At 42.4% G+C, this 24,744-nt stretch overlaps 1 protein-coding gene across 1 annotated transcript in view; it reads right to left on the minus strand.

Annotated features, from left to right (window-relative positions):
- Positions 1 to 24,744, minus strand: part of AK5 (adenylate kinase 5) — a 239,683-nt gene that overhangs the window by 30,080 nt on the left and 184,859 nt on the right. Inside the window, exon 10 of the mRNA XM_035018241.1 lies at positions 24,192 to 24,236. Within this exon, the coding sequence (XP_034874132.1) occupies positions 24,192 to 24,236 (45 nt within the window). The remainder of the gene's footprint in view (positions 1 to 24,191; positions 24,237 to 24,744) is intronic.

The raw sequence follows: 24,744 nt of genomic DNA on the forward strand, positions 1-24,744 counted from the left end.
CTCACTAGTATCGCACCTTGTACACAGTAGGTGCTTCATAAGTGCCTGAGGAACTGAACTTTTTCCTGTTAGAGGGAATACTGAACACTAAAATGCAAAACGTGGTGGAGATGTTAACATGGTAGTGAGGATTTATGACTTATTCCGCCATTTCCCGGGTTCGCCTCTCTTCATATTCAAAACCCCTTTCTCAGGACAGTGAGCAACTTCCCTCTTGAGGGAAGCTTAGTTGTCGTTCCTCGTTAGAAGAAGGGCCTCGTCTTTTCTCTCCTTTGCCTTGGCAGATGATAAAGGAAAGGTCCACGTCTTCTACCTTCCGCTGTCTGCTAACTGGGAAGGGTTCCGACACCTCACGGGACTGTCGTGGGTGGGCTAGACGCAACAGGAAAACAGCGGTTACAGAGGCTCACAAAGAGAAGGCAGACCACTCAGGAGGAGCAGCTGGTCCCCAGCTAGTGCCACACTCGCTCTGAGCACCAGGACTCGTCTCCTACGATAACAGAAACGGAGCGGGAGTATGGGAACAAGAGAAGGTCACTCAGGCACGAAGTGCTTCCAGATAAACGAGTAAGGATGACGAGGGGCTGAGCCCCTGCAGACGCCTCCGGAGCTTCTGTGGCCGGATTCACCTAGAAACCCTTCTCTTAGGATGGCTGGAAGCCAGTCATGTGGAAAAGGTATTTTCAGACTCGGCTTACAAGGCAAAAATGCTGCGCTCCAATGACTTTCTTCCTTCAGCATTCCACAAATCCGACTATTACAGTTTTTGTTCCTCTAAAATGTTATTTAATAAATTTTGACGCAAAGGCAATTAAAAATCTTCTGCTCAAATGAACAACAGCTGTGTGTTCAACGGCAGCCCTGCCCCATTTAGGAGCCTTTTGTGGACCAACAGCGGCAAATTCTCAGCATTCTTTGGCCAAATGGTGCAGGCACAGTGGAATTTTAAGTAATCCACACAATGCCTTGATTCTTCCCATGGCTCCCGACTGGAGAACAAAGTGATTTTTATCACTGCGGCGCAAAAACTGCAAGTAGAAATATGAATTTTCATATCATGTCACTTGCACATCTTTGAGGCCTTACGACTTTTAAATAAAAAACAATGGGGTCTTGATATCCCTCCAGGATAATTTGTTATAATGGAAAAAAATCTTTTGAGGTGCCACATATCAGAACGAGTGGGCTGTGTTCTCAGGTGACAAGATGACTGATAGCAGATGAGGAGTTGTCACATTTCCTGTCATCTCACTGACTTCTGGTGGATCATTACTCAAGGCTCACAGCCCCGAGCAACCCTATACGCAAGACCTCGCGGTGTCATTCACACAGCGTCTGCGATATGAGATCCTGTTTTTGAAGGGGTCGTCAACACGTCAAAAGAAAAAAAAGTTGAGAAATCTTTCTTCTCGACCTCCAATATAATTTAAAACTTTTTCCATGGAAAGCCTAAGGCACTATATTGTGCAAGCGGAAATACTCGGAACTCTCACGTCACAGCTCAGTAGGTGCCCCCCACCCCACCGACTGAAGTTCCAACAGAGCTATACAGAAGGAGGCCCTGCAGAAGAGCTGCCAACCCGGGGTCCTTGTTGTTCACAGGCCCGCGTGGCCCCCTTCTCCAGTGAGCTCTCTTATTTCCCGGAGCCATCCTCTGCAAGGAGGCAGCTCCTGGATCCATCAGCCAATCCCCTCTTAGGAGCCAACTCCTGGCTTCGTTGGCTGGGCCCTGCAAGAGAAGACCTGACTCCAAAGCAACTATGGCAGGGTGCTTGGCGTCAGGATGGGATGGCAAAGCTGGTGTGTGGTAGCACATTCTGGGCTCAGGAAGAAAAGATTAAACAAATCATGATGTTAGGTGGAGAACTAGTTGAACCCCCCCATCCAAACAAATGCGAGTATGTAAGTTTCTATTACACTTTCATCTTTAAATATTTCAAATAGTAATGGCATAAAGCAGGTTATAATGTCCTTTGTTGGCATTTTACGGTTATCTTGTTAACTGTAGGGTGCCACCTGGAATGAAGCCTATTAATACAGCTCTTCATTTGACTAACATCTGCTGGGCAGCACCGGCGAAGCACTGAGAGTAAAAAGACTCCGAGGCCCTGTCCTTTCCATCAGAGAATTCGGTCCAATGGCAGGCTGGCAGGTGAACCCAACATCACAGCAGTGAGACAGGCCAGTGAGCTGGGTCTGTAAACACCATCGCACAAACACTGGGAGGGACTCAGCGCCCCGGCAGGAATCAATGAGTATGCACAATTCACTGACACAGGAAAAGAAGAGCATGAAGGGTGAGCTGGCACCTTTAGTACAGTGGTTTGGAGTGTGAGGAGGTCCTGCAGAGAATGGCAGGAAGGGGAGGAGAGTAATGTACTGGGAAGGGCACTGGGCAGGTAGATCGGTCAATAAAACCCCGGCTCTGCCCCTTACAAGTCGTGTGGCTACAGGGGAGTCTGACTTTCCCTGAGCCTTAGTTTCTTCATCTGTAAAATGAGGGGAAATGAGAACCAACTCTCTGCCTCATTCCACCTTAGACACTCCTTCCTCCTTCTCTCCCATTCCTGACCACTTGTTAAGACAACTTTGAAAAGCTGAGTCTATGTTTGAAAAGTCTCTGAAATCTGTCCCTCTCTCCCAAATCTCATGAAAAACTCTCCTTGTCCCCACCTCTTTGCCCAAAGATTGGTACTTGGTAAATGTTACATATAAAAAGGGAAGGTTCCTCATCCTGCTAGTTCTCCAGAGTTACATCTGCAGGGTGTCATCCAGCGTATCGGGGTTTGAATTACACATAATCTAACATTTGGGGATTAGCCATTACTTAGGGATGTCCAGACCATTTGTAGGTAATTAAGATACATATCAGCATCTGTGTTTACACACACACACACGTAGATTTAGAAAACTCAACAAAGTTTATTTTCTGTAAGACACTGCATTCTCTGGGTTCTAACTGTCATCAACAAAGTTTTCCAGGCCTTCATTCCCACCCGAGCCTCAGCATTCTTTAAACCTCTTCAGCACCAATGACCTGCATCACTGACCCAATTTTAGCTCCCTATTGATCTGGCAGAAACTGAGAGTTCCTTATGGTGTGGGTCTGTAGTTCCACTCTGCTCATGTCTTTCTCTCCCCTTTTTCTTTTCCCTTGACCTCACTTCTCAGCTTGTTCTCTGCCCTCTTTGTGACCTCATTGAGTTGGTCCATTCCCTTTGGACCACTTACCTCCTTAGCCAGCTAGACATCAGGCCCTTTCAATTTTTTTTTAAGATTTTATTTATTTGACAGAGAGAGAGCACACAAGCAGGGGGAGCTGCAGGCAGAGGGAGAGGGAGAAGCAGGCTCCCCACCCGATGTGGGGCTCGATCCCAGGACCGGTGCTTGATCCCAGGACTTGGGATCATGACCTGAGCCGAAGGCAGAGGCTTAACGACTGAGCCACCCAGGCAGCCCCACCAGCCCCTTTCTGATAGCTGTGAATCCTTTGACCCCATTGAATTCTGTTGTGGCTGCCATGAGAACCACCAACTACTCTGTGCCCAACCCACTTACTTTACTTTATGTGCATCTACTCCGGGTTGCTAAGGATTCCTTGACAAAGCCAGAGAACCAAGCCAACCTGGGTCATGCTTTCTAACTTCAAAATAGCTTCTACTGCTTCTGTGTAAATATATTCCTCTTTTGCTGATATCAAATTGGATGTCCATGGATAGATTCTAGTATTTCCCCATTGTCCTCAAATCTTCCAACATATTCTTCCAACATACTCAAAGGTTCTTATTCTTACAAGTATTATTTATTTTAAAGATTTTATTTATTTATTTGACAGAGAGAGACACAGAGAGAGAGAGGGAACACAAGCAGGGGGAGTGGGGGAGGGAAAGCAGACTCCCTACCGAGCAGGGAGCCCAGTGTGGGGCTCGATCCCAGGACCCTGGGATCATGACCTGAGCTGAAGGCAGACGCTTAGCAACTGAGCCACCCAGGCACCCCTCAGGTGCCCCATTCTTACAAGTATTTTTAATCCTCCTATTCACTAGGAAGGTGAAGATTATCTTCTTTCCTCAACATTTTCAAATCATATGTGTCTTCATCTTTTGTCTTCCATCCCTCCTTTCTTTTGTTTGGAAGACTATTTTACACAACTGTTCAGCTGAAGGTTGACTTCTCTGCTTTGGCTCTTGTCGCACCATATGGCATTTTCCTTGACAGCACTTCTCATAGTATAATGACTCTCATCTCTCTGTCTACCATCTACTTAAGGTCTGTCTTCCATATTGGACTCGATGTTTCACAAGCATGGGCTACGGGTATGCTTTGCTCATTCTGGTGCCCAAACATAGTGCGAAACACAACAGACGCTTCATAATTGTGGCTCAAAGAATAAATTATTTTTATTTTTTTTATTATTTTAATTCCAGTAGATTTAACCTACAGTGTTATGTTAGTTTCAGGTGTATGATACAGTGACTCAACACTTCCACACATCACCCGGTGCTCATCACAAGTGCACTCCTTAGTCCTCATCACCTATTTCATCCATCTCCCCCAAGAATAAATTATTTGATGATGAAAGGATCCTCACCTCCTTCCTGCTCCAAAAACTTGCTCCTCCTTCTTGTCCACATTAAATGTACTCCTCTCAGTTGGCACCATCTTATCTCTCTTTTGTGTAACAATAGGCTGGTTTCTTTCCAATCCAAATGAAAATATTTCTACTATTGTCTGCATCCTCTAGTTATTTTTATATTCTTTCCTATTTTTTTCGGCATCCTAAAACTGTTTCCATTTCCCTCTCTTTTACTGACTCCCTGTCCTCTTGCAAGCCACATCCTGCTGTCATCACTCTCTGAAGTTGATCTTTTAAGAGTTTAAGAGTGATTGTGTAATTGCCATATAATTTAATGACCTTCTTCTAGTCTTTACTGTTTTTGTCCCTTTAGTAGCATTTAATACCCTTGATAAACATCTTGGAATTCTCTCTTCCACTGGCTTCCAGGACACATATTTTGCCCACATTCTCTTCCTTCCTTTGCTAGGCTGAAGCTCACAGAAAGTAGAGACTGCTTTATTTTTGTTGGTATCCCCACAGAAGCTTGCATGGTGTCACAGGCAACTGTTCAGTAGGGCCAATGTCTAGGAGACTTGTGGGCCCACAAAAGTGACAACTCGATTTCCTTTCATGTCAAAGAAACATTGGACCAAAGGACTCAAGTTCCAAGTTTATATCTCATACCTGTATCTAGTTAGAGGACACTGATCAAGTCACTTATCCTCTTTGAACTTCAACCTCTTAATTACAAATTAGGGAACAGCACTTTTATATTGTGATTTTAACATCTTTAAAGATGGATAGTCTTCACAGTTATATGAAGGTATCAAATATCTTTTGCATATCAAACTATCCTATTTTTATATGGTCATGAGAGTTTAAAAATCTATTCGATTCCTACCTCTTGAAATACTTCTTTCTCCCTAAATGAAAATGTGCCCCAAGGTTGGGTTTAGGTTTTTGTGACTGAATGATTCCTTTCCGAGAAAAGCTACTATTCCTTCGGATCATGAACTGACCGTGCCCTAGGAGTGATCCCCAGCCACTGTAAGGCTATGAGTCACTTTCAGCTTTCTGTATCTGGGGTGAGCTGTATCACCATGCTGAGTTTCAGCAGGCTGTTGCTGAGAACTGATTCTGTCTGGCTGGAAACAACTAAGAAAAATAGATCTTTATCCTCAAAGACAACATCTCTGTTAGGTTCTGAAATGCACTGCTGCTTCAGGTTATTTGGTGAATAGGATAAAATATGCCAGTAACAGGGTCAGTTGCAGGTTATATGGAAAAACTTCACATGTGACCATGAACTTCTTGATGGCAGGTGCTATGCCTTCTGTATCAGGGCCTGGTGTATAGTGGGCACTCAGTAGTTGTTAGATCAGTGAATGAATGAATGGTAAACAAGCTGAGAGCTTCAGGGAATGGGAGGTAGCCCTGTGTATGACACTGGGAGTTAGCCGACTTTGGTTCTAGGCCTTTCCTGCATTGAACTAGCTGAGTGATCCTGTGAGAGCTTGGGAGATTTTGCTCTTTGGATGCTGGCTTCCTTGTCTGTGAATTGAAGAGTCTGGACTAAATTTTTTTTTAAAGATTTTATTTATTTATTTGACAGAGAGAGAGCAAGAGAGAGCGAGAGAGGAAACACAAGCACGGGGAGTGGGAGAGGGAGAAGCAGGCTCCCCGCTGAGCAGGGTGCCTGACGTGGGGCTCGATCCCAGGACCCTGGGATCATGACCTGAGCTGAAGACAGATGCTAATGACTGAGCCACCCAGGCGCCCCAAGTCTGGATGAAATTAGTGGTTCTCTCTCTCTCTGTGTTTATGTGTGTGTGTTTTATTACTCTTCCTGAATATTCAAACTCCCCTTCCATAATGCTCCTCTCTGAGGAAGGATTATTTACCCCTACTTTTTTTAACTTAGGAGTTCCCAAGTGCTTTGGTCAATGAAATATGAGCAGAAGTGGATATGAGTCACATCTAGACAGAGGTTTTTATAGCCAGGACATGGTTTCCATGTCTCTTGTCCCTTCACCATGAAACTAGCAATGTTTCAAATAGTAAGGGTTCCGTCAGCATGGTTACCAGAGTGAATCCTAGTCACCTGTTGATGAACATGTAGTATTAGTCCAGAACAAGAAGAAGAAGAAGAAGAAGAGGAGAAAGAAGAAGAAAAAACATCTTTGTTGTTCTACACTACAGAGATTTTTAGGTGGGTTTATTTGTTTCTACAGCATAAGCTAGCTTCTTCTGACAGATACTTTCCCAAACTTGACTGTGCAGAAAAATCACCTAGGGTATTGAAAACGTTCCCAAATCAGTAGATCTGTGAACCACCGGGGTTGAAGCCTGGGAAATTATAGTTTTAGAAAGCTCTCCAGGGAAAGTATACAGATATCTGCATTTCACTTTGAAATGTGTAAGGAAAAAAAAGATGTATTGATGGCTGGATAGAGGGATGGATAGAAGGACAGATATGTGATAAAACGAGTTTTAGTAAAATGTAAATGGCAGAATCTAGGTGGTGGCTGTTCCAGTGTTCACTGTAAAATTCTTTCAGTTTTGCTGAATGTTTAAAATATTTTCATAATAAATAAAGATGATCAGATGATCTTTAAAAAATTCCCCAGATGATTCTGATGATTAACCCAATTTGGAACTTCTAGATTAGATAACCTTTAAAGAAGGTAATGTGCTGTGAGCTCCCCAGTGTTCACTGCATGAGTCTTTGTTGATCTTTCCTTTAATATTTACAATGTAACAATGCTGAGATAATGGTTCTATTGTGAATGAATACTTGTTACAATCGTTAATAAAAATCCTCATCGCCTTATCAATAGCAGGGCCATCCTCTCTTTTGCAGATGAGGGGAACTTTTTGTTTTCTCGGCATCAAGCCTGAGAGAATAGAAGGGGGGGACTGTGGCCTATTTTGTACCAATGAAGTGGCTCAGAGACAGACATGTTTGGGAAGTCACTGCAGACTGTTCAGACAAAGATGTCTGGTTCACAGTGCTTTGGCTTGATATTTGATCTAATAAGTATCTATTCTATCAGTGTGTGTGTGTGTGTGTGTGTTTTAATGTTTAGGAGTCACAGCCTTGGTGCCTGTCTTTTCCTCTCATCCAAGACCTGAACCTTCCTTGCCTTATCTGTATGTAAGAGCTAGAGTCATTTAATCCTTACAACAACTATTTGAAGTAAGTGCTATTTGCAACCCTATTGTACAGGTTAAAAATCTGTATCTGAGGGCACACCTGTGCCTTGGTAACTGCTAAGCTCTACAGCCTCTCACATGTAAGGCCATTCTGGAAATCAGGTAGACCTGCTATTCAGAAATGCACTGCACAGCCTTCAGTCAACCAGGAGCCAGGCTTTCATGATGGCCCCATAAGGTTGCCAGCTGACATCCAGTTAATTATTACATCAGACAGGCTTACACTACACCCCATAACTGCTCATCTAAAATTTGAATTTAACTAGCTGTCTTGTATTTGTATTTGTTAAAACTAGCAACCCTATCAGCCCACCACTTACTAACCTGGAGACATTAGGGACATGATTTCATCTCTGTTTTGACAACTCGAACAGTCCTGCCATTCACAGAATCTGTCATAGGTGTAGAAAGACATGTGAAATGTCTAATTAAGACAAGACTCTGGAATTGGATTCCTTGACTTTAGCGCTTAGATAGAGACAAGACAAGGAAGGTTCAGGTCTTGGGTGAGAGGAAATGGCATGCACCAAGGCAGTGATTCCTAAACATTTCCACCACAGAATGCTGTGAACTCCTATAGCTCTTAGTACAAACCATTCTCCATCCTAAATCCTTTTCCATTCTAATCCCATCTCCATCCCAACCACATCCCCATCTAAACCCATCTCCTTCCCCTATCTATCTCCATCTTATATCCATCTCCAGACCAAACCCAAATCCATCCCAATCCCATCCCTATCCTCACCCCATCTCCATTCCATCCCACCTTCATTCTACCACCCACCTCCATCCCACCCCATCTCCATCCCACCCCATCCCCATCTCGGCCCCATCTCCATCCTAACTCTATCTCCAAACAGAGACAGAGACAGGATTTCCAAATTGTAGTATAAATACCACTAAAAAACCTGTCCTTTTCTTCTTCAACCAGAGGTCTCCAGGGCCTGTTCCAGACCTGACTCACCAAGCTTATAGACTAGAGCCTTCCAAAAGTTGCTTCAGTCAGGCTCCTTTTTTTTTTTTTTTGAGAGGGAGGGGGGAGGAGCAGGGGTAGAGGGAGAGAATCTTAAGCAGGCTCATCTGCCTGATCTCACAACCCTGAGATCATGACCTGAGCCCAAATCAAGAGTTAAACGTTTAACTGACTGAGCCATCCAGGCACCTCCAGTCAGGCTCTTCTTTTTTTTTTTTTAAAGATTTTTTATTTATGTACTTGACAGACAGAGACATAGTGAGAGAGGAAACACAAGCAGGGGGAGTGGGAGAGGGATAAGCAGGCTTCCTGAGGAGCAGGGAGCCCAATGCGGGGCTCGATCCCAGGACCCTGGGATCATGACCTGAGCTGAAGGCAGACGCTTAACGACTGAGCCACCCAGGCGCCCCAGTCAGGCTCTTCTTATTTAGGTCTCTAAATTCTGAGAATTCACTGTTGTAGAGTATTCTGCCTCTTCCAAATTCATCTTAAATTTATGAAGCCACCTTTTTTCCTATTTTGTAGCCCACTTTACACTATGATCTTAGGCATGCGTTAAATGAATATAGTAGGCAATTTACAAACTTAGCCTATCCTTTCTATGTTTTCCTTCTTTTAAAGAAAATAGTTTTTCTCTACTGTCAAAGAAATATATGCTCCTTATTGAAGATTTAAATAATTCAGAAAAGTAAAAAGAAAAATTTCCCATAATCCTACTTCCCAAAGGTAACTGCCAGAAATATTTTGTTTTCTTCCTTTTTTTTTAAAAAAAAGATTTCATTTATTCGTTTGAGAGAGAGAGAGTGACAGAGAGAGCACAAGCAAGGGGAGAAGCAGAGGAGGAGGGAAAAGCAAGCTCTCCGCTGAGCTGGGAGCCTGACATGGGGCTTGATCCCAGGCCTCTGGGATCATGACCTGAGCCAAAGGCAGACGCTTAACCATCTGAGCCACCCAGGCGCCCCTGTTTTATTTCTTTGCAGCTTTTCTACACATGGTCTTCTGGTTTGTTTTTCACTGGGAATCTGTCTGCGCTGACATTTCTCCTCTTTGGGCTTCTGTATTCTCGTCTGAAAATAAGCTTGTTGGACTAGATAAATTCCAAGGTCATTTCCAGCACTGCCAGTCTATATTTCTGTCTTTGTCAGAGAACATAGAGGATATTTGTACTTGCAGTCTATTTATGTGCTGTAAAAGGAAGTGAGGATATTTAAGACCGGTAGAGACATTTGTAGTGATGTTAGTTGGATTACATCTGGGGTTTTGTGTTCAATTTTGGGCCACACCACGGAAATTGGAAGTCTTATATGCTATGATGGGAATATAAAATTGGTACAATCTTTTAGAAGGGCAATCTGGTATATAAGTCAAAAGTCTTAAATTTTTTTAATCAGTGGATTTATCGTAAGAAAAAAAATCACTGTTTAGTACATATTCATTAGAGAATTTTTAAAAAGCAAAAAACTGGTGAAAAATGCATGACAATAGGAATAAATTGAATAAATTATAGCTATGCAAAGAAATAGTGTGCAGTCATTAAAATGATGTATTGAAAGAGGACAGATACAAACAAATACATATACTATGATTCCATTTATATAAAGTTCAAAAATACCTATGGTATTCCTTGCAGGGGACAGTGAATAGGAGGGGGTACAAGGAACCTTCTGGTGCTTTTCTGTTTTTCTGTTTCAGTTCAATTGCAAGAAAACCTCAAGACATGACATATTATATTCAGGATCTTGGAAAGGCCCCTAAGATATTTTGTTAGGTATAAAAAGTAGGATTTAAAGTTGCATGATCTCATTTTGATGAAGAATATATATTTAAAAAATATATATACATAGAAACAAGAGGGCTATAAATCAACTTCTTAATAGTATTAATCTTTAAGCTTTGGGATTTTGGGTGATTTGTTGTGATCGATACATGTTTTCTAGGATGAAGATGTATTTTTAAAAAATATTTTATTTATTTATTTTGAGAGAGAATGAGCAAGAGAGAGAGATCGAGAGAGAGAGAGAGCACAAGAGAGGCAGGGGAAGGGCAGAAGGAGAGGGAGAAGCAGACACCGTGCTGAGCAGGGAGCCCGACACGGGCTTGATTCCAGGATCCTAACTTGAGCTGAAAGCAGACGCTTAACCGATGGAGCCACCCAGGTGCCCCAAAGATGTGTTATTTTTATAAAAAGAAAAGTTCTTAAAGTAAAAAAAAATCTGGTAATCTGTTTTAGGAGAGATTTTGGCTGCATGAGTCCCAAGAGAAACGAGGGAGTGGGAAATAATAAAAGTAGAACAAATTCCTCAAGGGTAGTTTTTCCCTTCTGGTCCTCCCTTGCCTGTTCACCAGCCATGGACTCATCCTTGGTCAATATCACATTATCTCTCTGCATCCAGGGCTTCTATGATTTGGTCCATCTTCTTCCTCTTCCTGGGCCATGAAGGGCATATTCCTACTACTGTGATTTGTTCCCTACTTAAAATCTCCCTTCTTGGTAGCCCTCTCTCCTCAGCCCTCTCTCAAGCTTAGGGGATCCCATCCATTCTCTGAGGCTCCCCTTGGTTCTCAGCCTCCCTGGGAAGGGGCTTCCAACCATTGAGCCATTGTGCTTTCTTTGTCCTTCCATTCCTGCTAACACTCACTAAATAGTTCCTTTGTCAGTTAACTCTACACTGTCCAGTATTAAGTCTAAAGTTTTCATAAACATCAATTCTTGCCTCATCAAATAGATTATAAGCTCCTTGAGGGATGGGAACATTAAAAAAATAAAAAAAATTCTCCTCCTTTTCTTGTTCTCCTATCTTCAAGGACAGTTTAACATTAAATCAACTTTAGTCTACATTCCCTTCTTTGAATGATGCTAACACTCGGAATCAGTACCATCAAGGTCAATGATTTGCTAACTATTTGTTTTGTATTTTGCTTCCTGGCATCTATGCCAGTTACATAGTGGTGGACTGGAATTTCATTCTGATAGAGAAGCCACATGCTACTTTACTCAGCAAAATTTACCAAAGGCATGAATTTTTTTATTTTGTTTCTATGGGAAAGGGCCAGGAAGACTTTATAAAGACTCCATATTGATCTTTCAGGACCCATCCAGAGGAAGAGTCTTTCAGTTATGGTTGGTTCTTAAAAATGGCCAAGCCCCATGGGATACCTGGGTGGCTCACTTGGTTAAGTGTCTGCCTTTGGCTCAGGCCATGATCCCAGGTTCCTGGGCTCCTTGTTCAGCGGGGAGCCTGCTTCTCCCTCTCCCTCTGCCTGCTGCTCCACCTGCTTGTGCTCTCTCTCTCTTTCATTCTGTCAGATAAATAAATAAATAAAATCTTAAAAAATAAAGAATGGCCAAGCCCTGTAGTTTTACCTGAAACCTCTGCTCTTATCATTACGACTCGGAGAAGGTTATTGGTAGAAGACAAGTTAATATATTTACTTCTGACAATGAAGCCTTTATATCTTCCATTCCATTTTAATCCATTCATTCATTCTTTCTAAAGATCTGAACTGAATGCTTACTAAGCGCCAGGTGTCCTGAAAGGTGCTGTAGAAAGAAGGGAAAAAAAGAAAAAGACAGGGCATGGTCTTTGTCTTCTAGGAGATTTAGTAAAAACCATTCTCCAGCCAATGGCCATCATTGCCTTCAAGCAAGCGGTCAGTGGAAGAAGGAGTCTCCAGTAGATTCTAGGAGACTGCTGATTAGGCTCAGCCAGCTTTCTCACTGCTTAATATTCTCTTCCTTTCTCAACAAACGTTGGAATGAGGGACCGTCTCAGAACCTGCCTCAACAGCTCCACCCAGACCAAGTTGAGGATTTCCAAGAAAAATAAGACTGTGTTCTGCTTGATGCTCCGTCCAAGCCTGCTTTCCACGCATTTACTGTAAGAGTTAGTCCGTGCAGGAAAATATGTAATTGGACCAAATAAGTTCCTTCCACTTTAAATTGAGGTCATTTGGCTAGAGTGGATGGGCAGGTGGGTGGCACTGACACAGTGATCCACTTTCTGGTGGAAAGCATTCCTCAAAGCACAGCAGAGCCACAAGGAACACTACCTTCAGAATCAGTGCCCTAGACAATATGAAAAAATAAATCTCCTGGGTCACAGGACTATGTCCTGTTAACACAAAATAGCTGCACTCAGTTACAAGAGGAGAGAGTCTTTCATTGCCTTGACCACCTGATGGTTGGTTGAAATATGTTTCATTTACAACTAAAAAAATGCTCTGAGACTCTTAGTTCTGGAGTCTAGAGCAAAATGAGAGGGGGATACTTTGGGAATGTTACATTTGGGAAGGCCAAAACAGTTACCGTCCCCTTAATCACTGGCTTGTTATTCTGCTTTATTCCTCAAGGCTACATCTGGCCTCCTACAGTAAAATCTGTGTTGGGTTGTAAACAACTGCTGTAATGTGTCCACAAGAGGAAGCGGCAGCCAAAAGGCAGGTGTAAGCCCAGGGCCTAACAGATACTCTCCCGCTTCAACTTCCCTGATCCCAGCCGACCGCAGGTGCTCCAGGTAGAATACCACTTAACAGGTAAGTCCCTTAGGGAGCACTTACTTTTAACAAATGACACTAGAAACAGATAGATGAGCTTACCCAACCTCTTAACCTGTCAAGGCTCCCCCATCCTCTACCTCTTTCCAATTCACTTCTGATCCCCTCCTGGCCTCCCCTTTCTCGGGGTCCTCTCTTTCTCATTGGCTGTCTCCCCTCACTCACCATAGGATAGTTGTAATAATAGCTAGCGCTTGTTGAATATTTACTAGGAGCACTGTGACATGTGTTTAACTCATTTCATCGTCACATCAACACTATGACCCAGATAACACCATTACCTCCACATCACAGGTGAGAAGACTGAGGAAGAGAGGGTATAAGGATGTTGCCCAAGGTCAGGACAGAGGGGAGATGGCATGTGAACTCAAGTAGGTTGTGCTCTTAACTAGACTCTATACTATTTTTTTTTAAAGATTTATTTATTTATTTGAGAGAGAGAGAGTGCCGGGGGAGGGACAGAGGCAGAGGGGGTGGGAGAGAGAGAATCTTAAGCAGGCTCCGTGACCAGTAAGGAGTATGACGTGGAGCTGGATTCCACAACCCTGAGATCATGACCTGAGCCAAAATCAAGAATCAGACGATTAACTGGGCCACCCAGAAACCCCAGTACTACCTCTCTCTTTCTATAAATATGCTTCACTCTCTCATATCCACTTTTGACCTTCTTTCCCTGTCTTTGCTTTCTCTGAGAGCCAAGTTTCTTGCAAGTTAGTCTATATGCATCCTCATTTCCTTACCACCCAAGTGCCCCTCAACCAGCTGGCTTCACTCCTTTCTGTTCCACCGGAACCGCTCTCACCAAAGGCACCAGTAATTCTGCTGTTGCCAAACTCAGCAGACAATTCTCATTATATTTTATTTAACCTTGCCCACATGGAAACTCTCCCCTCCCTTGCCTGCTAGGACACCATTTGCTCTTGATATTCTGCTTTCCTCTCTGTTTTCTCCTCCTTGGGCTCTGGCATGGGTGTTTCCTAGACTCCAGGTCTCAGCCTCCTTCCAGCCTCAGTGTCCCTAAGCTCTCTGGGCTGATGCCTTGCACATGTGTGGTTTCACTGCCGTTGTATCCTGGTGAATTCCACACCTGTGTCTACAGCCAGGACTCGTTATTTTGGATACTAGACTTCGAAAACCTCTTGTCTAATGGACGTTACCTGATGGATGTCCCATAAGCATCTCAATCTTAAAATGTTTAAAACTAAACTCTTCATCACTCTCTTAAAACCCATTTCTTCTCCACGTGCTTTATCTCCTTGAAGGACACCTCTGTTCACCTGGTCATCTAAACTAGCCACTTCCGAGTCATGCTCATTCCTCTCATTCACCCAAACACAATGGATCTTTATGTCCTATTGATTCTACTTCCTGAAATCTTTTGGATGGGCTTCCTCCTTTCCACTTCCACAGCCTCCTTGTCCCTCACCTGCAGGACCACCCAGCTGACCTCCCGGCTGGCCTCCCTGCTGCAGCCGAGGCGCCCTCTCTCTGCTTCCAGAGTGTGCTGTCTGAAATCCAGATCTGGGACCTGTGACGGAGTAAAAGCCCTGACAGCTCCCTGTGGCTACCGGCTGAAGTTTACATTTGTTAGCCGGGTTCTCAGCCTTTCCTGCCCTGGACCCTGCGTCTGTCTGCAACTCTGCCTTTCACCGCTTCCCACGCCCGCATCTTGGAGGCTCTCGCGCACGCGCACACGTTCCCTCTCCTTGCCCTGGACCCACGCCAACTTTTTTCCCACTCAGCACTTGGCCAATTCCTTTTCTTTCTCTGGACTCAGCTGACTGTCCGCTCCACGCCCACATACCCGCTTCAGTCTTTCTCCCCATTACCCGAGCCACGGCCGTGACATGTGCCAGGCTGTGTGGGTTGCTTGCTCCCTCCCTATAACATAAGCTCCTTGAGATCTTTCATCTTGGTATGATTAAGCCTATCATTTTGCTGATATATGGTAGAAACTCAATAAATGTATCAAAGGAATTAATGAAAGTCACCCAAAGGAATATACAGTTAGTGGGAGAATTTAATAAAGTAGTGAGAAAATATTTTTATCATAGGGAGTTACAGCCCCCCTGAAGTCTGTATATTCCTTGGCCTGGGCTATTTTTTTTCCCTCCACCTCCAAACTAAACCATTGTTTGAAATCAATATGTGGTCAAGGTGCTCTATCCAACCCACAAAGAAAATCTCAGAAGCACCAGGTTCCTGCAGATGTACCTAGAATCACATTCTCAAACACTTGCTCATTGTTGCCCTTGGCTCTCTGAAATACTTCCAGTAATGCTCACAAAAAAGATACCCACTATATGCCTCTTAGTAAAAAGATGCAGTGTATTCCAAAATCAATGTGCTTTGGGGGGGAGCGGTGTTCAGAACGGTTCAGAGACTTTTATGGCTTTAAATTGTTTCTTGTTTTGAAGTTATTAAGGAATTGCAAATAATTGGCAGAACCTGGCTGAGGCACTCAGAGGTCTGTTTCATTGATATTCATTTGATGTCTTATTATTTTGTCTTTGCTTTCAGACATCAATAGCTAGCTATATAGGAACAAAGTCAAATAGAAAATTGGAGCATTCATTATGGCAAACTCTTCCCCCACCCACTCTACTCCCATAACCTCTCCTTACTACATATCTATAACAGTTTTAGAGCATGGGTTTTGAAGTCCGGGAAAGTGGGGTATGAATCCCAACTGTGTCACTTATTAACTGTGTAACCTTGGGAAATTTCCTTAACCTTCTGAGCCTCTACTTCTTCATCTGTAAAATGGGAAAGAACATGAGTACTGATGAGTGGTGTGAGAAATAAGTAAGATAATACGTAAGAAGGCAGGCAGCACAGTATCTAGAATGTAGTAAGTCACCAGTATATATTAGTTTTAATACTATTATTAGGTAATTAAAATAAATATTTGGGAGGTAGAAGATGAGAACCTGGACTTATTCAATTGCCCTCACACTTTACTTCCTTGGGGCTATGTCTCTGTTGCACATGCTTTCAATTAAGGGAACAGTTAGCAATGTGTTAATTCATTGGTGGCTCATATTTGGGGTGGACAGAAAACAAATATTATTTTGCCTTTTTTTTTTTTTAAAGATTTTATTTATTTATTTGACAGAGAGAGAGAGATAGCGAGAGCAGGAACACAAGCAGGGAGAGTGGGAGAGCGAGAAGCAGGCTTCCTGCCGAGCAGGGAGCCCGATGTGGGACTCGATCCCAGGACCCTGGGATCATGACCTGAGCCGAAGGCAGATGCTTAACGACTGAGCCACCCAGGCGCCCTATTTTGCCATTTTAAAAGAAATTCAGAGAGGCTAAGGGATTGGCCCAAGGGCACACAGAGGTTAGATATAAGATTTTGGGTGTTCTGTCATTTCCAGTGCTGGGTCCTTCTAGAGTCTGTGGCATTGATCATTCTTAGTGGGTCTCAGAACAAGCAAAAAAAAAAAAAGCTTTCAGTGAGTCAGGCCTGGAGATGTGGCATTGGATGCGTGAACAGGTTGAGTAACTAAATCTTCACCAGGTGACTCTGTTGGTAAGTTAATGGTGCTTCCAAAAAGATTTGAAGAAATGGGTAGGGGGACAATGAGTATGATGGCATGAGGTCCCCAAACCCTTTACTTGGTAGAAGTCATTCACTTGTGTGCTTTTCTTTTTAGGAGTAATTTGCTCTTCTGGATGACTCAATTGACTTAGCAACATTCCTTTCTTGAGGCAATAATTTAAAAAACATGGAAAAACCCTGTACTTCTGCCATGTCATGCAGTATTCCAAGGACTGTTTAATGTCTTTTTGAGCCTCATCGTTCTCTAAGTATAGTAAGCCCTGGATAAAGGTTTATTAATTTGGTCTGATTAAATGAAGAAAGTGTTTTGTTCTATTCAACATTACTTAGAGCCTTTTTGCAGTGAAAAGGTTTACGTAATTAAGTAGGTTCATTGTCAGTACACAATGCCTGCATTTACCCAACATTAGAAAGACATCCCGTTGGGGGCACCTGGGTGGCTCAGTCATTAAGCATCTGCCTTCGGCTCAGGTCATGCTCCCAGGGTCCTGGGATCGAGCCCTGAATTGGGCTCCCTGCTCAGCGGGAAGCCTGCTTTTCCCTCTCCCACTCCCCCTGCTTGTGTTCCCTCTCTTGCTATGTTTCTGTCAAATAAATAAATAAAATCGTAAAAAAAAAAAAAAAAGAAAAGAAAGAAAGACATCCTGTTGGTTTGTAAATGCGTTTGAGACTCTCTTGGAAAGTGGCCCAATGTTTCTCTTCTTTTACTCTCCCAACCTGAATGGCCTGGACTTTGAAAATACAGATGTCAGACCAGAAGAGTGCCAAAAGGGCCCTTAATAACTGTATGCCTTCATGGAGAAAGGGCTGTGGAAATCATGTGTCTATGTCCAGAGCAGAGATGATGTTTCAGTTAGGGCAGACCACAGGTTTGACAGTCAGATGGAAACATATTTCTTTCTGTGAACCCAGTCTAGCTGATGAGCTACCTGTTTACATTTTATAGTAGAAACTCAATTAAGTCTAGTCTGAATTTTCTTAGTCTAATCCAGTAATTTCTGATAACCATGATGGTCCATTTTCTTCTATAGACTGAATGTTGGTGTCCCCTTCAAATCCATATGTTAAATCCTAAAGCCTGATGTGATGGTATCAGGAAGTGGGGCTTTGGAAGGTGATTAGGTCAAGAGGGTGAAGTCCATATGAATAGGATTAGTGCCTTTTTAAAAGAGGCCTCAGAAATCTCCCTCACCCCCTCCACCATGTGAGATTACAGGGAAAAGATAGCTGTCTACGAATCAGGATATAAGCCTTCATCAGACATCAAATCTGCCAGTGTCTTGATCTTGGACTTCCCAGCCTCCAGAACTGTGAGAAATGAGTTTCTGTTGTTTATAAGCCACCCAGGCTATGGTATTTTGTTATAGCAGCCTGATGGTACTAATTCAAGCTCAAAGTTCAGTCTTCATGTCAGGGCTATTCTCCCACCTGAAGGGTTTTCTATACCGTTCCCCCAGTCCTGGTTCTTCCAGTGCCAATGATCCCTGAGATCTGTCCCCTCCACCTCCATGTAGCCCCTGCTTTGGAGTCTCCTGTTGGTCCTCCTGATGCATTCCTCTTTGCCCACCTCTGACTAGTACCCAGACTTTCCTTTCAGACATCCCTCATACCACTGGCTACACAGAAACATTCAGAACTGTGTGTGGTCACAGATGCTGGGGTTAGGGTGGGGTCCTCTATTTTTTTCTTTCTTTTAAAAAAAAATTAATTCCAGTATAATTAATGTACAGTGTTATATTAGTTTCAGGTGTACAGATAGTAATTCAACACTTCCATACATCGCCTAGTGCTCATCATGACAAGTGCCCTCCTTAATCCCCATCACCTATTTCACCCATCCCTGACTGATCTCCCCTTTGGTAACTCAGTTCTCTACATTTAAGAGTCTCTTTCTTGGCTTGTGTCTTTCTTGCTCTATCTCTATTTTGCCCCCCCTTGCTCGTTTGTTTCTTAAATTCCACGTATTAGTGAAATCATATGGTATTTGTTTCTTATTTTGCTTAGCATAATACTCTCTAGCTCCATCCATGTCATGGCAAATGGCTGAATAATATTCTATGGTATGTGTGTATATATGTACCACATCTTTATCCATTCATCTATCAATGGACACTTTGGCTGCTTCCATAATTTGGCTATTGTACATAATGCTGCAATAAACAGGGGTGCATGTATCCCTTTGAATTAGTGTTTTTGTATTTTTTAAAAAAGATTTATTTATTTATTTGAGAGGGAGAGAGAGAGCGGGGGGAGGGGCAGTGGCAGAGGGAGAGAGAGAATCTCAAGCAGGTTCTCTGCTGAGCATAGAGCCCAATGCAGGGCTCGAGCTCATGAGCCCAAGATCATGACCTGAGCTGGGATGCTCAACCCACTGTGCCACCCAGGTGCCCCGTGTTTTTGTATTTTTGGGGCAGTCTCCTATTTTCATTAGAACACTTAGAGGCTATTGCCTTTCACTAATAAATAGTACAGGAACAATTGTTATAAAACCACAGTGTGAATCAAGACAGCTGCATCCAAAGTGAGCCCGTACTTCAAGGACAATAAACTAGCAGCATTTGTCGCCAGTGATAAAATCCAAGCTTTCAAGCCCCAGATCCATCACTTTTTAGCAAATTATTTAACTCTCTAACATCTTACCTGAAAAGTCAGGATGGGGATAGTACTTACCCCATAGGGTGGATATAAGCATTAAATAAGATAACATTATTTATAGTGTCTAGTGTGTGTTAGTGCTCAATGAATGTTGGCTTCTAATACAGCTACCTCAAGTTAAAACAATCAGTTTTGTTTTTCATTTTTTATTTAGCCACATATGTGCATCAATGTCATGAAGAATGTTTAATCTGGGCCCCAAGTAATATTCTCTAAAGATTAAATTAATTCATAGTTCTTTGATAACAGGGCAACAATGAAATGACATCAGAGCTATAGTGAAATAATGGAAGGCATTAAAATATTGAGTTTTAGGGGTGCCTGGGTGGCTCAGTCAGTTAAGTGTCTTCCTTGGCCTCAGGTCATGATCCCAGGGTCCTGGGATCGAGCCCTTCATCAGGCTCCTTGCTCATCGGGGAGTCTGCTTCTCCTGCTCCCTCTGCCTGCTGCTCCCCCTGCTTGTGCTCTCTCTTTCTCTCTCAAATAAATAAATAAAATCTTTAAAAAAATATTGAGCTTTAAGCAAAAATTCTCATTTCTACAGTTTTCTCTAAGGAAATAAATAGGACCAGTTTGCACTGGGTTAAAAATACACAGAATAACACAAAATATTGTAAAAGTGCTTCCCAAAGCTTACTACTTAAAAGCAGTTTATCAGTACTAATGCTAAGGTACACAAAGCCATCTGTGTCCCTGACATCCTGAAAGTTATATTCACAGAATGATGTCTTGACCATAATGCCATTAGCATGACACCTCATCTGTAAAGTCATATGATTTTCCAAATTGAAGCACTTCTACCAAAGCTTTGGATAGGAATTAATGGGAATTCAGGTTATGTCACACTTTGGGCACAGGCAGGCTATGAAAAGCACAGAAGGGAAAAAGAAGCCAAAATAGATTGGAAAATAGCAAGATAACGATCAAGAGATTAAAAAAAAAAGAGAGAGAGAGAGAAAGGAAAGAAATGTACCAGAAAAGGTTGTGAAAACTGTAGGAGCCTGTTAGTGGGACATAATGAGGCTCTTTAAAGGACATTTTTACACTATCCAAATAGTTTTCCATTTTCGGCCATGACTGAGCCCCGGTCTTGTACATCAGCCCAGTTCTTATGTCTTGTGTGTGAACTACCGAAGTCCAGAGAATCTTTCCCAATCCTTTTGATCGCTGGTCTGATCCTGTGAGATCCCTTATCTGTCCTGTGGAAAGTATTTCTCTAGAAACAGTGACTGAACTGCCTTCTTCATGAACAAAGAGGTAACATTCACACCACATTCAAAGGGCTAACTAGATGGACCCTTGCCGCTTTTCCTTTCCGGCCAGACAGTGCACTTTCCCCGAACATGTCTTCCACTCAGACGGTGGTCAGTGCTATTAACCGTGACTTCAAACTGTTTTGCAAATGAGCAAGAAATTGCCCTGGCTTTGGGGAGTGGGGTAAGCTGGCGTTGCTGTTCTCAGGGAGAGGAGAGCAGCTACAATGGAGTCAGGAGCATCTGATTAGGCTCATAATTAACCTGAGAACTATCCTGCCGGGAACAGCTACACGCAGCAGCAACCTGCCTGTCAGTTCCAGTCCAAGAACTCCAACTGCTATTTTGGTTGTTATGGAAACTGACCACACTGCCTCCTAAAGAATCATCCCAACAAATATTTGTTTTTCTAAGTCATTATGGGGTATCTAAATGAGCGATGCAGACACAAGCAATGGAGGAGCACACAGGAAGAAGGCTGGCCGTTAGAGAAGACGTCACAGGAAGCTAGAACTTAAACCTGACCTTGGCGCATCATTAGCTAGGGGAGAAGACATTTCAAGTAACAGGACTGGCAAAAGCGAGGGAAGTTGAAGAGATAATGATAACGCGGGGGGGGGGGGGTTGGAAACACAGACTCACGGCGGGGTTGGAGTGGGAAATGGGAAGGCATGTGGAGGCCAGTTGGGAGAATGCTTTGAAGGTCAGTCTAAGGAGTTTGCATCTTTCTGCAGACAAAAGGGAACGAGGATACTTTAAAGTAGGGGGACGGTGCTTTAGGAATATTGATTTTTATTTTCAAGCTAACAGCGAGGATGGCAACCTAGTTTCTGGCTAATGCCACAACCCCACATGTCTTGTGTAGATGTCAAGACCATAATTCGAAAAGTTAAAAGTTCAACCATCTTCTGGTATAGGCAACACCACACTTGTTTCACCGAAATCGATGGATTCTTGTTTATTAGGGCTCATCAAAACTGCCATGGGTGTGTCTATGACATCCTGAGTATTTTTACGAGCTTCAAACTGACCTGCAATAATACAGCTCCAAAATACCACTCCGCCATCTGTCAAGGAAGTATTTACAACTAAGGCGTTAATTTTCAAGCAGAGTCCAGTAAATACCCTAAAAGAAGAACAATCATTTTTCCTCATGTCACAGTGGTTTTGTACCTTCTACTGCCCAAACAGTAGGCGGAAATCATTACTAGAATAGTAACTGGCCAATAAATTAAAATACAGGAGAGTTTGGTTAACATAAGAAAAACCTTTATTCAGAGCAACAGTTCTTGGATTGTAGTCTGTGGACCCTTGGGGGTCTCAAGCTTTGTCTGATGCCAAAGATTTTATATTGTGCTATTTGACTTTGTGAAGGGCACAGGTCTTGGTAACAGGTGAGCCAAGATCTTTAGTTATACGTAGACAGACAGAAGTGATACTTGAAAATACATTTCAAAATTTAATTGTGAGTGCTAAACCAGGTAAATCTGAAATAAAATTATTGCTAGGGAAAATAATAAACACAAAGCATGCTGTAGTATTTTTAGAAGCTTTTTTTTGGACCACATTATTAAAACCACAGATTTCCATGTGATAATAAAGGCTCATTCTTTGTTTACTGAACATCAGGTTTAAAGAGCCTCTCCTTTTCCTAATTTGGCCCCTAAGATAAAAGCTGAACAGAACGTATAATTCATTGTGCATGGCCTTGATGCCGAGAAGAGTGATTAAAGTTTATGTGGAAAGGGGAATTTTCTTTGCTATTTCGATGATGAGTTTCTCTTCAGTTAAGGAGTAGAAATAATGTACTTTTACTTTCTGAAAAGAATGTAAAAAGTGTGGCAAGAGTTCATCCAGTTCCCATGGCTAAGGTCAATGAGAGGCAAGCAGGTCAGAGATAGAATTCAGGTTGGGGCTCCAGAATTTTCACTATTCAAAACAGGCCGTTCTCTTTGGCTGGAATTCTTCCTCCTCTCACCTCTGTTAATCCTCCGGTTGCTCCACCTCCTCCTTTTGTTCCCTGCCTAAACATCACCTCTGTCGAGAACCCTTGCCTGATCACTCTGATCACCCACGTCTACCCCAGACACTCAACCCAGGTTGTTTTGTTTCAGCTCTTTGTTTCCTTCCTAAGTGTGTGATAGTAATTTGATGAGTTCTTCTTTCCGTCTAGGACGGAAGCTCGTGATCTCTGCTCACTGCCCACATGGGTCCAATACTGAGTAAGTATTGGGTGGGTGACTGAATGTGGGAGACAGTCCAGGGACACAACCCACACAACTGAGTGGTGCAGTGGGGAGAGGCCTGGGATGGGGAGCTGCAGCCCTGGTGTCCCTTCTGCCACCAGCTGGTTGAACGACCTTGATCAAACCTCTTAAATTCTCCGGGACTCATTTTCCTCATCTGACAAGGAGGGAGATTTAGTGAGAGATTTCCAAGGCAACATCCCGACTTTAAGGTGCAAGATTCTAAGTTTACCCGATTATATTTCTTGGGTGCTGGTAACCATTCTTTTTCCCACTCATTGAGGAGGTGTGGACCTTTTCATTATTTCTGAATATGAATAGACATTTTTTTGAAAAATGCAAAGGTAGGTGTATTAACTTTTCTACAGACTTGAATCATTAGAGGGAAAAGTACCAAGTTTGGGAGGTGCTCTGACAACATTTTGTGCTTTTCTGTGCAATTATAACTGTTGCTCAAATAGGCCCATTGATTTCCATGGGGAAAACTGGACATCCGGCTCTCACACTCGTTAGCTATGTGACCTCGGGCCAGTTCCTTTACCTTCCTGAGTCTCAGTTTCTTTATCTGTGTAATAGATATGTCATAAAGATAGACCACCAACCGACAGGATTGTGGAAGGATTAAATGAGATGACCTGGAACACGGTAGGTGCTTAGAAAATGCTGGTGAACCCCAAGCGAATTTTATCCCACACTTAATTTACCAGCAACTTTCATAGTATGAGGCATAAAATAAGTGACATCGTTTTTACCATTAGCTAAAAAGAATGCAGGGTATGGTTATGGAAGTATATTGGAATATGTGGTTGCTGATGTATTTAGCAGTGAGGTTTAGGGAGCAGTGTGGCTCATTGTTCAAACAGAAAATGTGTGTGTTAGATTTTGATGTATGACATCTTCATACCCATGGGATTATAATGTATTTTATTATTGTAGAGCTAAACTCAGGAGTCTGACATTCCTTAGAGTCCTACTTTGTCTATGCTGTAAAGATACAAAGCCAAAAACAATATGAAACTGCATAAACGAAAGCAACAATCCAGAAGCCTCGGGGGTATTATCCTAACCAAAAAAGGGGCAAGACTTCAAAGCAGAGTGAGAAATGAGCAGTCTTTTTTCTCTACCAAGTTGTTTATTATTAGCAGTTGCATTAGAAAACTTGAGGGTGGTTACTCACCAATCATGAAAATAATTTTATGCTTTCTCAAATCTTCCATGAAACCTTTAAAGTAAGAATAATTTAAGTTACTGGCAAGAAAAACTGTTTTGAAACCCTGGTATTACTCATGTTGTGTAAAAACCAAAATCTTGTAGTTTTATTTGGTAAGAAGCCCAAGCTGAGTAAATGTGTTAATAGGTCATAATTAATAGGCACCGATGACCATTTCAGCCTTATTCCCAGACCCAGGTAACCTATTTCATTTTAACACAAACTATCAATTTTAGGTGGCAAAACTGATAAGCCATTAAATGGCATGAATTACAAAGAAAGATTATTTTAAAAATTATTTAAAAATGTTTCTAAGTATCTCAGTTTTGTGTTATTTTACATTTTTTCCTTAACATTTGCTGATCTCTTTTAATAAAGAGGAGTTAAAGAACAAATAGGGAGTCTGGAAGACAATATTTTAAGTACAGTTCCTATTTATAGACAATAATACTATTTTCCATTTAAGGTAGTGATATAAAAGTTCCTTCTAAAATAAATGTATTTAAATAATAAGTGAGCC

This window comes from Mirounga leonina, unplaced genomic scaffold (genome assembly GCF_011800145.1).
Source record: "Mirounga leonina isolate KUSES-001 unplaced genomic scaffold, KU_Mleo_1.0 Mir_173, whole genome shotgun sequence".
Classification (NCBI taxonomy): Eukaryota; Metazoa; Chordata; class Mammalia; order Carnivora; family Phocidae; genus Mirounga; species Mirounga leonina.